The sequence below is a fragment of the Primulina eburnea genome, chromosome 1 (assembly GCF_022965805.1).
Source record: "Primulina eburnea isolate SZY01 chromosome 1, ASM2296580v1, whole genome shotgun sequence".
In the NCBI taxonomy this organism is placed as follows: domain Eukaryota; kingdom Viridiplantae; phylum Streptophyta; class Magnoliopsida; order Lamiales; family Gesneriaceae; genus Primulina; species Primulina eburnea.
The window spans coordinates 9,703,067-9,715,759 of NC_133101.1; the positions used below are offsets into that span (position 1 = coordinate 9,703,067).

A 12,693-nucleotide genomic window follows, 5' to 3' on the forward strand; every position below is an offset into this window, starting at 1 on the left:
AAAAAAAAAAAAAGCACATAGAGCCAACAAAACAAAAGGGATCCCAAGTCTCTGCTTTTAAATTGAACTGTTCGTCTAGTTTTTCACGTGGACGGTACTCAAAAGAAATTCCCATCCAGTTAATTGAAGTCGAGATCTGCCAAGATTCCTAACTTGTTGTCGGGGACCTGGACAACTGGGTGTCCTCGTATCAAACATTGGATAATTGGGATAATGGGATGGGATTATCACATGCACCAAACGGTATCGTTGTTCTTAGTTAACGAGGGATTTGTTCATGCCATCCTATGGTTAGTACCCAACCATTAATCCATGTAGTTCAATGTGTTGTTGGCCTATGTGAAAAAATAAACATGATCCCCTTGTAGTCTTTGAATTAAGGGCTTAGCAGGACGAGCCAAAATATAGAGGTCGGAGGACACACAATTTTTTTGTGGAGGACAAGAATAAATCTTTAAGGAGAAAATAAAAAAAAATATATAATTATTTTTAGATTCGTAGCCAAATCTGATCAACAGCTGTCGAACTCCTATTGCACTACATGAAACAATTCTCAAAGAGCAGTTCTTGATTTGACTATTAACAAAAATTTGGAACATGAAAGCACTATTTATTTAAACATTGCAATCAAATTTGGCAAGTAATTATGACACATGCATGCGGTGAGTCTGTGAAGACGTTAGAGCCAACTTCAAGTGTGTGTGTATATATATATATATATATATATATATATATATATTGTGGAAGAGTGAGACTCAAATATGATATAATAAAGATGGAACATGTGGAGGGTGTAGTGATCGTTGGCGCTGGAATTGCTGGCTTGGCAACAGCCTTGGGGCTTCACAGGTATCTTTAACATTTATTCAAAAAATTAGGAATAGAGTACTAGCCTCTAGAAAAATTCGGAGTTTAACTTCTCAACATAATATATCGCCTTTATTTACTATATTTAACCAAACCAAAAACAATAGAGAACAAATGTAGTTCGATCTGTCACATAAAAAAAACATTGTCCAAGATCAACAATTTTATAATAATAATAATATATATTTGTTTCACTGTTCACAGGTTGGGAATCCGGAGTTTGGTGTTGGAATCAGCAGACTCCTTGAGAACGACAGGATACTTTATTGGAACATGGCCAAATGCTTGGAAAGCAATAGATGCACTTGGTGGCATTGGGCAGATCCTTCGTGCAAAACACACACAGCTTACTGGGTCTAACCGAGTGTTAATTTTCCAAACTGGCTCACATTGTTTGCCTTGTTGGTTTCTGAAGAATCGTTCGTTTCCTTCTTGTGCAGCATCACGGCTACATCTTTAATTTCTGGTGATATCACTGCAGACATGCCTATTAACCCCGCAGAGTCAGAGTAAATACTAATGGCTTTCTGGTCAAATGATTATCTTTTAAAACCATCAATCAGGTCAGAGTGTGATCTTGGTTGCAAGATTTGTTCTGTTCATATTAATGGTAGTGATATGCAGGGGTGACTCGTACGTGGTTAATAGAAAGACGCTGCTAGAAACACTAGAAAATGAACTTCCAAGGGGAACAATTAAGTATTCCTCCAAAGTGGTTCAAATTCAAGATTCATATGGCTTCAAGTCTTTACATCTAGCTGATGGAACCATTCTAAAAGCCAAGGTAGGATCCATATTAGTTTTCATTCTTGGGGGACGACAAAAATGTTACTACTATCTGAGAATGAAATAAAATACTAAAATGTGTTATTTGTGTAAGTAGGTGTTGATTGGGTGTGATGGAGTGAACTCTATCGTGGCAAAATATCTAGGCCTCAGTGAAGCTTCTTCTGCAGGCCGATCAGTGGTTAGGAGCATCGTAGAATTCAAGAACGGTCATGGATGGGAACCTAAGCTTCTGCTATTTTTCGGAAAGGGTGTCAAATTTGGTGTCATACCGTGTGATGATCACATCATTTACTGGTTTTACTCCTTTCGTCTCCCTCAAGGTGTAATATGTATACAAATGTTCTTTCAAACGAAAATTTATTTTGAAGTTAATAAACCTTGAAAGCAATTTCTTTTGTTTCTTGTTAGTTTTCTGAAATTATACTTTCCAAAATATATGGTGCAGACAAAGAAATAGTGAAGGATCGACTGAAGCTGAAACAACATATCATGAACTCTCTTGGAAAAGTTCCTGATAAGATCAGAAGCTTGATTGAAGAAACTGATGCAAAAAATCTAAAATATGCCCCCATAAGATTTAGACATCCTTGGAATATGCTGTGGGGAAACATAAGCAAACAAAATGTTTGTGTTACCGGTGATGCGTTTCATCCTATGACACCTGATTTAGCCCAAGGGGGTTGTTCGGCACTTGAAGACAGTATCGTTTTGGCCAGGGTTCTAGCCGCCGCCTTGAGAGGAGCACCGCGAGAGAATGAGCAGCAAAGAATCCGAAAAGGGTTGGAAAATTATTCCAAGGAGAGGAGATGGAGAAGCATTGATCTTGTTTGGTCAGCATATATGTCAGGTTCAATACACATGTGGGATGGGGCTGTGTTGAATTTTATCAGAGACCGTGTATTGGCTAAGTTCTTGAGTGGCCTTTTCCTTAAGAAGGCTGCTTTTGATTGTGGCAAACTTACTTAATTAAGGACCACATCTTCACATCCACTTCCCAAACCAACTCATAAGCTCAAAAACAAAGCAATACACAACTTTATCAAACATCAAATGAAGATAAAGCAAAAATATACCGATTATAAAAACTTGAAAAAAATAGAGTGAAGGAGGTAAACTTTCCGAAAATTACCTTTGTATTTATGTCCCACAAGCATATTTGGGCATCGTCAGAACCACCCAGTAAATGACCATGTTTGAACTGGCTCCATGATAAACCATACCCTTCGATATTGTGGCCCCTCATCCTCAAATCAGGGTCGCATGTACCATCCAAAAGAGGCTTGGATGGATGTTTGATGTTAATTAAAGTAATGGTTCTGTCAAAAAATGAAGAATAATGTATAAAGAATAATGCAATTTGCTGCTTGTGTTGTGTTCTTTTCTAGTTCTAGAAGAGTGATCGTATTCATGTACTATTACTGTTCTCCCATAGTAATTTGGGCTTAATTAATATTGATTTGTAACCATAATATTCATTAACTCTCAAATCAACCGCTTGCTAGGAAGAATCTGTTTTTAAAAAATCACGAGTTTCATAGGACTCGGTGCTATTAACTTGTTTTATAGGCGAAATGGCTTTATCTATTGAACCAAGTTCCGATTGAAGTTTCAGAGTCTTTGCTTAATCTGATTTGAGGCACCTACCACTCAAATTGGCTAATGGTCTTGACCGAGTTCCATCTATGCTCTTTCAGTGCTGAAATGCCGGACATTCCAGCAGAATTTAGGCTCCACCACTTGTGTAGAGTTGTTTGTCTCAGTTCATATGTTACTTCCAGCTCTACCATGGATTTTCTCACAATAAATAACTTTATTTTATTTAAATACTCAACTTTAGTTGTTACTGGGATTATTTACAAGTATTTCCAACAAAATCTATAGGGCAAGAATTCGAGCCTAGCATGAGCAAATTGGACGAAAAGATAAAGAAGAACACCTTTCGGTTGGTGCATCCAAATCCACCATATTCAGAGTGGTCATCATCGTAAAGTCGAGCATCATTCTCCGCATCCTCGAGGGGAAGCTGAACCTGCACAAGCATCAGATAATTGGGCTCGTTTTCCAACGTATGGGTTCCCAGAATCATTTTTTGCACGGAATAATCCTTGCCCGGTGGCTCCTCCCTGTCGGGCAACCAATCGACGGTGAGCAAGGGTCCAGCGCATGGGTGATGACCAAATCATACAAAAATGGAGTGTTTTTCTTCCAAATCTTGTACTTCTCGTTTATCAAATGCTCCTCCACTTCTCCCCGCATCTCATCCTCATCCTTGCCCATTATTCACTCAATTTGTCAGCAAGATTCGAAAGGCGGGTGAAATTGTGCAGGATTTGGGAAATGTACTAGGGCTTTTGGTGCGAAGGAGAGGGGATTGCGGTCTTTGGAAATATTTTTTAAAAAAAAATTAAAAGAAAAAGGCCAAAACAACGGTTTGTGTAGGGATGTCACCCAGACCCGCAATGGACCCGCATATATGGGATAAGTTTGGGCATACTAAATGGATCATGAGGTGGGTCTCGGGTCTAATTTTTCAGACTCGTCCGGATATGGGACGGGTCATGGGTTCTATAATACCCGCCTCACACACACACACACACACACACATATATATATATATATATATATATATATATATATATATATATATATTCTAAGGTTTTAATTTTATTAATTTCATTTTTTTAGTAGATCACCTCAACTATAACGATCTTAGCTATTCCTATGTCAACTTTTTCATTTGAATATGCTTTTAACAATAATGAAATAATAGTTGGTCCTCATCTTATTAGACTTAAATATTGCCTACTTACTAATTTTATATTGATCTGTTTAAATTATGTTATGACTTATTTTTGGAGATCTCAAGATTTTTTTAAAGAGCTAGTAACTCTTTTTTTATGAAATTTTTTATGTCGTGAAAATACTTTGTTTGTTATTATTAAATGTGGTTGAAAACATGAATTAATATTTTTCCACAATTTTGTATTTAGAGGTTTGTTTGTTTCATAATTTAGTCATGTGAGAAGAAATATTACTTTTTTATTTTTAAAAAATTCGGGTTTCATGGGTCTCACGGGTCTACCCGGCTCCGTTTCGTATTCGAAGTGGGATAGGTCGGAAGAATATTTAATCGGAGTGGGGTGGGTAATGGGTCAAAGTTTTTTTCATGGGAAGGGTTTTGGGTTTAGCCAAACCCGCCCCATACCCGTCCCATTGACATCTCTAGGTTTGTGGTCTTTGGAAATTAATTTTTTTAAAAAAAATTAATTAACAACGGTTTGAAAAATTAAAAGTGAAAGGCCAAAACAACGGTTTCTGGTCTTTGGAAATTATTTTTTAAAAAGAAATTAATAAACAACGGTTTGTCTTTATTAAAAAAAATTGCCAATGAAAACCGTTCTCTTTGATTTTAAAAAAGACGCTACAATAGTTTTGTGGGGACTGGTTTTTTCTGCTTTAATTCCTTTTTTTCCTTTTAATTAAGTTTTTTTGATGGTTTTTATAACGCTTTTAATTAAGTTTTTTTGATGGTTTTTTATAACGTTTTTTTCTATGAGGATCTTGATGGATTAAGAGATAATTTAAGAGAAATAAATTAAAATCATGGTTCATTTTTTTTACTTCACTAAATATAAATTTTAATTTTTTTTTACTTTTTACTTTACCAAAACTACTATGTCGAAATAAAATGTTACAAAAAATTAGAAGTGAAGCCCGTTTTTTTAAAATTCTGAAATAAAAAATAATGTTTTACTTCGTCGGTGTTATTAACGAAGTTGGTTGGTATATAATACTTCATACTTAATAATTGCCGAAGTAACTAGTGGCGAAGTAAAAACAAAAAATTCTACGAGTGACAGTGTTTGATAAAAATTGTCTTTCTTTGAAATTATGTAACCAATAAACATCCTCAGGAAATTATGATGTCTTGTTTTGATTGTTAAAAGTTCGAGTATTTACCATGTCAGTAAACAAACAATAAACAAACAATAAATATTGACAACAAGCTTAGAACTTGTGTTTTATATCTCATGAAAAATGATATAGCTCATCTAATATACTATTGGTCATCGACTTCCACTATTTTGTATAGAATAATAATAAAATAATTTAAGGTGAAAATGAACTACTTCGAAGAAAGTATAATGAAAATACAATTTAGATACAATCATAATATATAATAAATAAAAAAATATTTTTTAATTTTTTAATCCATAACTTTTAAATAGAATTATAATTTTGACCAAATATGGAGTAAATTTTAGGTATCAAAAGTGTTAATAAAATATTGTAAACTAAAAAATTGTAGTAAAATTTAAAGATGATAAATAAGTCATATTCGTAACGTAAATCTATCTCTTTCATTATATTTTTATCGTTATATAATTAATCCAAACTTATAATATTTTTTACATGATTTTTGAAAATAATATATATAATGATCCAGTCTTAGTTATGGATAAAGTATCAGTTTAAACATGATTATGGTGTTAATTATTGAACAAATTGGAGTAATGATTCAGCAGCTTGTTCGAAACCACCGAAGTTGAGATCGGAACTTCAGAAGATTTCGGAACTGTCGATGCTCAGTTCGGAACTTCCGGCCAGATCGGAGCTTCCCAAAGCACGTGTCCAATGAGGTGTCAAGATGACCATGACACAGTTGCATGGCCTGTTCGGAGCTTCCGATCCAAACCTGAGTTCGGAGAGACAACTTGGATTTCTAATTTTCACACCATTTAACTGTTCTCTCTTGATTCTTGAGGCTTTTGAAGCATTTCTCGTCATTTTCTCCGGTCCGAGGAAGTTACAAAGTGCTTCCAGAAGTAGTGGCAGCGTCTGGAGTGATTGGCGAAACAATCTTCCCCAAAAGGCTAATGACGGACGAGGGTATAGCTCTGCAGCTTTTGTTGGGGTTTGTTTATAGCAGTTGGAGTATGATCTTAATAGTACTAGTGTGGATTATGTTGTCTAGTACCTGAGCTTAGGATTCATAAACCAGTATATAGAGGTACGTAATATACTGATTGAGATGACTGGTATATAAGGTTATATGTGCATTTTACTTGACATTATATGCATGTTTATGTCATGATATTATGTTGTATTGCATTATCACACTGGGTCAGTATCCTTTGAAATAGCTTGTTGTGTGGTGTCGCTCAGCCTTTTTCTTTGTGGACAGATGGGTATTGAGACTAACAATGGCCGGTGGGTCGAGAGAGATCCGGTGACCTAGGACATTCTAGGTCCACATCTTGATGATTAGTGTGATAGTTACAACTTATGTTAGCGGCTACACATCATGTCGCTTAGACTTAGAATCAGCATGAAATCTCAGACTTGATCTTAGATTATTATTAGTTCATGATTCACGTATTGCATATAAGTTTGCATACTCTTGCTTTACATACTGGACGATTTGTCGCTCAAATCCTTATTTACATCTTGGACACCCCATTCCACAAGACAGATCTCAGACTGGATGGACAAGACAGACATGACAGTAGCTAGGAGACCCAGTTGTCCATAGAGGAGGTTTATTTTCAGTTGTTATTTGGCTTTATGGATTATACGATATGCTTGTATAAGATCTATTCCAGTTCAATGGGATTATATTATTAGAGTAGGTACCCGGTAAGCCAACTTGTGGCTAGGGTTTTATTGACTCTAATGTACAATAATATTTATTTTAATAATATTTTATGATTAATCATATTATGACATTTACTTATCTGTATACACATGTAAGCTGCATAGATAAAGTCCTTAAATATACAATAAGTACCACGAGGTCTGCCTTTCAACGTAAGATCATGAAACTCATTAGGAAGTGTACTGTATATTCTAAATCGGTTCCTAGTTGATTCAGCCGCCTAAAACAAGAATAAAGGTCGCTCGAGCTCGAGACTAGCATCTGTGATGAAAACGCCATATTTCATTGACAAAGGCATTGAGAGGTCCATTCATACAGATGAGTGATCATAATATGATGCACTGAACAACCATCTCTCGCACTTTCCAAGTGGTTATTACTTATCGAGTAGAATAGTCCACGATTATGGTTGTACACCATTAGTCCTTTGACCCGGAACAATATGGAGGCTCTACGTATTAGCATGCACTTTGACTCGTTTATTGATTCCACTGAGGGTCATAAGGTGGCGAGGTTGAGTGTAGTTTCAAAATACGTATGAGCCAATATATTGTAGTTGAGGATTCACCGCTCACATACGGAAGAAGATATCCTATGTGATCTGATAAGTTAATAGTGCAAGAAGTTTATGGCCAGAGCAATAAATGTGTTTTAGGGAAGGTGGTTCTCTAGTTGCACATCCGATGCCATTATTATTACTCAAAGATACATCACATTGTTATCGAATTAATTAGCAACTCTCGATATACCAATGGTTGCAGATTAAATCATGATATACTTGGTTGAAGGGACCATATTGTACATTAACCATAACATAAGGTTCTTTCAGGTACTATCAGTTATACCTAGGAGGTAATGGGGCGATGCTACTAGACGCTATTACCGTGATCCGATAAATGCAATCAGAATTGGGTTCTGACATTCTTGATCAAGGGGTCGATGAAAATGTTAAATCAGTGGCTGAGATTTCATCTTGGCAAGAAGGAATAAGAGGGAATATACTAGATATAGCAGTTATGAGATATTAGTTGTATATAAAAAGTCTTCTCTTCAATCATTGAAGGAAACCAACTGTATTCCTGCATCTCCTTTGTGAAATAAGATTTACGCATTTTCTTCTACAATTCTTCTTCTCAATTCTCTCACGTAGCACACACAAGAGAACAAGAGTTCTTCCAGTGAACTCCATTGAATCACGCCTCAACGTTAATAACAAGAATTGGTATCAGAGCTCCAGGTCAGTTCCGGCGTGTTCTTCATTAGGAATGGGATCTGCGAAGTATGAAATTGAGAAGTTCACGGGAAAGAATGACTTCGGCCTATGGCGTCTCAAGATGCGAGCCCTACTGGTTCAACAAGGTCTCGAGGAAGCGCTGGAAGGGGATAATAAATTCTCATCTACGCTATCGGTTGAAAACAAGAAAAATGTTCTTGATAAAGCCCACAGCGCTCTGATTCTTTCTTTGGGAGACAAAGTGCTACGAGAAGTCTCTAAGCAGAAGACGGCAGCCGAAATTTGGCAGAAACTAGAGCACCTGTACATGACAAAGTCATTGGCCAACAGGCTGTATCTAAAGCAAAAATTGTACACATTCAAGATGACTGGAGGAAGATCTTTGGAAGATCATTTGGACGATTTCAATAAGATCATCTTGGATCTTGAAAATATTGAAATCAAAATTGATGATGAAGATCAGGCACTCCTCCTCCTCCGATCACTGTCTAGCGAGTTTGATAATATATCAGACACATTGATGTATGGAAGGGATTCAATTACACTTGAAGAAGTACAGGCTGCCCTCTTTTCAAAGGAATTAAAGAAAAGATCAGAGGAAGTAGATGAGTCAAGAAGTGAGGGACTCAATGTCAGAGGAAGAAATAAGAAGAGGGATCACAGATTTGATCACAGATTTAAGAACACCTCAAGATCGAAATCTAAGGATAAAAGGAAGTGTTTCGTATGCAAGAGAGAGGGTCATTTTAAAAGGGATTGCCCAGATCTAAAGCAATATAATCCGGTTAAGAAGGGTGATCGTGGAGATGCTGAAGTAGCCTCTGAAGGGTATGAAAGTGCTGAAGTCCTTTGCGTCTCAGATGACAGGAATACTCAAGAATGGGTATTGGATTCAGGTTGTTCCTTTAACATGTGTCCTCACAAGAATTGGTTCACTTCGTATAAATCTTGTGATGGAGGACAAGTAATGCTGGGGAACAATGAGTCTTGTAAAGTCACTGGCATCGGATCCATAAAACTCAAGCTCACAGATGGAACAGATAGGGTCCTAACAGATGTAAGACATGTACCAGAACTAAAAAGAAATCTAGTATCTTTGGGAATGTTGGATTCCCATGGCTTCTGCTGTAAAATTGAACATGGAGCCCTTAAAGTCCTGAAAGGTTCATTGATAATAATGAAAGGAAGACTTGAAAATGGGCTATACTTGCTGCAAGCCAAAGTGGTCACTGAAGAAGCAAGTGTTGCAACAGAAGCCAACTATACTAAGAGTCAGATTTGGCACATGAGACTAGGACATATCAGTGAAGTAGGCCTCAAGGAATTGAGTAAACAGAATCTTCTCGAAGGTGATCAAATATCAGAATTTGAGTTTTGTGAACATTGCATATATGGCAAAGCAAAGAGACTCAGATTTGCCACTGGAATTCACAAAACTAAGAATATTCTTGAATATGTTCATAGTGATTTGTGGGGAGCTGCAAAGGTGTCCTCACAAAGTGGTGCTAGATATTTTTTATCACTCATTGATGATTACTCAAGAAGGGTTTGGGTTTACATACTAAAGCACAAAAGTGATACATTTGTGCATTTCAAAGACTGGAAAGTTTTAGTTGAAACCCAAACTGGAAAGAAGGTCAAGACACTTCGTACTGATAATGGATTGGAGTTTTGTTCAGAAGAGTTTAAGCAATTCTGCAAACAAAATGGAATCCAGAGACATCTCACTGTGAGAGGAACCCCACAACAAAATGGTTTGGCAGAAAGGATGAACCGAACCATTAGGGAAAAGGTGAGATGCATGCTGTCAAATGCATCCCTGCCTTTAAGCTTTTGGGCAGAAGCTGTATCCACAGCTGTGCACTTGATCAATAGGAGCCCATCTACTGCAATAGAGTTCAAAACTCCTATGGAAATGTGGTCAGGACATGCACCAAATCTTAAATATCTCAGAATCTTTGGCTGTGTTGCCTATGTGCATGTGAAACAGGGAAAGTTGGAGCCAAGATCGATAAAATGTATGTTCCTCGGTTACCAAGAGGGAGTTAAAGGCTTCAGGTTATGGTGTAATGAGAAGGGTCAGTCTAAAATAATCATTAGTAGAGATGTTGTGTTCATGGAAACTGAGATGTATCACTCACCTGCTCCCAAGTCGAATGAAGGAGATTCTGGAAAAAATGAGGAAATTCATTTTGAGGTGAAGCAAACAGGATTGTCCCAAGATGATGATAATAATCAACAAGGAAAAGCTCAAACTGATCACCAAGTCAAAAATGATTATTTGTTAGCAAGAGACAGAACCAGAAGAAACATTACATCACCTAAGAGGTTTGGATATGCTGACATGATTGCATTCGCTTATGGCAGCCTCTGCAACTGAAGAAGAGCCAATGTCATTCAAAGAGGCAATGAGCAGCAGCAACTCTGATAAATGGCTAGAGGCAATGAATGATGAAATGAGGTCCTTAGAGAAAAACCAAACATGGGTTTTGGTTGAAAGACCTCAGGGACAGAAAGTGATAGGTTGCAAGTGGGTGTTTAAGATCAAAGAAGCTATTCCAGAAGTTGAGAAAGCAAGATTCAAGGCAAGGCTAGTGGCTAAGGGGTATCATGATCAAGATAAACTCCAATTTAAAAGATTGATATTTCTATCTTCAAAAATTGCCATAAAATATTAAATTTCACTTAAATACTAATTAAATAACTTAATTAAGGCTTAAAAATCATCATAAATATTTCACAACCATTTCAAGAATTAAATCCTTAATTTTCAAAAATTTACATGTTAAACGCTTAAAAGATTTTAAATCATCTAACAACTAAATTCGACTTTTAAAATGCTAAAGTTCATTAATCATTTAAAACAAATAATTTGTTGGTTTAATATAACTATCTTAGCACCTTAGTCGTCTCCGATCCTCTTTCCTCGGTTCAACATCGATTATTCACCTGAAAAGCTAAAACTTACGAAAACGTTTTAAATTTCTTAAAGTAAACATGTAAACCTTTAAAAATCATTTAAAGAAAATAAATTCGCAAATTAAAAGTTTTTCATTCATGCAGCAAAGTCAAGCCATGCAGTCAGATTTGGACAAGATTGTCATTGATAAGTGCAATTTATTGTACTTTTATTATTTGTTTTTAACTTGAAATTTTGTGATTCTTGAGCAGATTTTATGTGATTTGTTGTTGTTTTTTGTTGTAGTTTGGAAGCTTAGAATGAGAATTTGGAGTAGCAAATTGTTGAATTGGAAAGTGCAAAAAATATAAAAAGGACGAAGCTCCAGCGCACCCACGCTAACAAAGAGAGCGCACCCACGGTCAATGTTCAAGAATTTTTGCCGAAGCTGTACCGCACCCGCGGTCCCCTCTCCACCGCACCCGCGGTCTTCATATTTCGAAAATGAAAGGCACCCCGAAACAGCACCGCACCCGCGGTGCCATCCTTACCGCTCGCGCGGTCTTTGACAGACAAACTCCAAAAATTTTGAAACTTTGGTGTGCTGAGCATGGGAGTTGATGACTTTTGTGTTTTGCGTGCAAAGACTTGTCTAGGACTATAAAAGGCTTCTATTATTCATTATCTATGTTATTGGGGAGCAAAGGAAAGGAGAGGAGGCTACAAAGAAGGGATTGAAGCTCAAGTTCATCATCCTTAGGAAAGATTGTACACTTCTGGACAGAAATATCTTGCACTCCAAATCTCTTGTTCTAAGTTCTTCTTTCTTTATTTTTATTTGATATGTCTTGTTTAAGATTCGTGTGTTGTTGTGTTGTTTTTATTATTATGAACTAATGCTTATTTCTAGAGGAAATATGGAACAAAACTGTAATAAACTATGTGTTGGGATTTATGAATTATGCTATATAAGTTTTCCTTATTGTTCATTTGTATTTTTCCAATCTTATTGCTTTCATTTTACTGGCCATATCTTGAATGATTCTTATGTTTATAATTTATCACTTGGAAAAGGGAATTTATAAACAAGAAAAAGAAAAATACATCGGTGGTATTTATATAGTTCGGGAGGACATATATTGTTATTGAATCCATTAAAAGAAGTTATTGCTTATTGTGTTATTTAATTATAGATTGTTGACGGGGACGTTACAATCCTGTGTTAGATAATTAGTATCTACTTAACAC

General features: G+C 36.3%; 2 protein-coding genes across 4 annotated transcripts; one reads left to right on the forward strand and one right to left on the reverse strand.

The window, feature by feature from the left end:
* The first annotated feature begins 693 nt into the window (after positions 1-693).
* On the forward strand, positions 694-3,021 carry LOC140827069 (monooxygenase 2-like). 2 transcript variants are annotated; one of them, XM_073189670.1, is made up of 6 exons: positions 694-849; positions 1,072-1,221; positions 1,308-1,376; positions 1,456-1,651; positions 1,751-1,976; positions 2,102-3,021. In XM_073189670.1, the coding sequence occupies exons 1-6, from the start codon at positions 776-778 to the stop codon at positions 2,620-2,622; spliced, it is 1,236 nt and encodes a 411-aa protein (XP_073045771.1). In that variant the 5' UTR covers positions 694-775; the 3' UTR covers positions 2,623-3,021. The 2 variants fall into 2 exon arrangements, with proteins under 2 accessions (XP_073045771.1, XP_073045777.1); XM_073189676.1 differs by having other exon boundaries at positions 1,492-1,651.
* On the reverse strand, positions 1,218-4,064 carry LOC140827092 (histone-binding protein MSI1-like). Of its 2 annotated transcripts, XM_073189700.1 has the most exons (3): positions 3,593-4,064; positions 2,786-2,972; positions 1,218-1,354 (listed from the first exon to the last, which is right to left on the reverse strand). In XM_073189700.1, the coding sequence occupies exons 1-3, from the start codon at positions 3,664-3,666 to the stop codon at positions 1,340-1,342; spliced, it is 276 nt and encodes a 91-aa protein (XP_073045801.1). In that variant the 5' UTR covers positions 3,667-4,064; the 3' UTR covers positions 1,218-1,339. The 2 variants fall into 2 exon arrangements, 1 of the variants encoding a protein (XP_073045801.1); XR_012116915.1 differs by lacking the exons at positions 1,218-1,354; positions 3,593-4,064 and adding an exon at positions 3,301-3,584 and having other exon boundaries at positions 2,854-2,972.
* Positions 4,065-12,693: the final 8,629 nt, after the last annotated feature.

What these genes read in the sequence shown, in the direction of transcription:
- LOC140827069 (XM_073189670.1), top strand. Translation starts at nt 776, where the DNA reads ATGGAACATGTGGAGGGTGTAGTGATCGTTGGCGCTGGAATTGCTGGC. An exon ending in GAACCATTCTAAAAGCCAAG is followed by an intron (nt 1,652 to 1,750) that starts GTAGGATCCATA and finishes TTGTGTAAGTAG; the next exon opens with GTGTTGATTGGGTGTGATGG. An exon ending in CTCCTTTCGTCTCCCTCAAG is followed by an intron (nt 1,977 to 2,101) that starts GTGTAATATGTA and finishes TATATGGTGCAG; the next exon opens with ACAAAGAAATAGTGAAGGAT.
- LOC140827092 (XM_073189700.1), bottom strand. Translation starts at nt 3,666, where the DNA reads ATGCGGAGAATGATGCTCGACTTTACGATGATGACCACTCTGAATATG. An exon ending in TTGGATGCACCAACCGAAAG is followed by an intron (nt 2,973 to 3,592) that starts GTGTTCTTCTTT and finishes ATTTTTTGACAG; the next exon opens with AACCATTACTTTAATTAACA.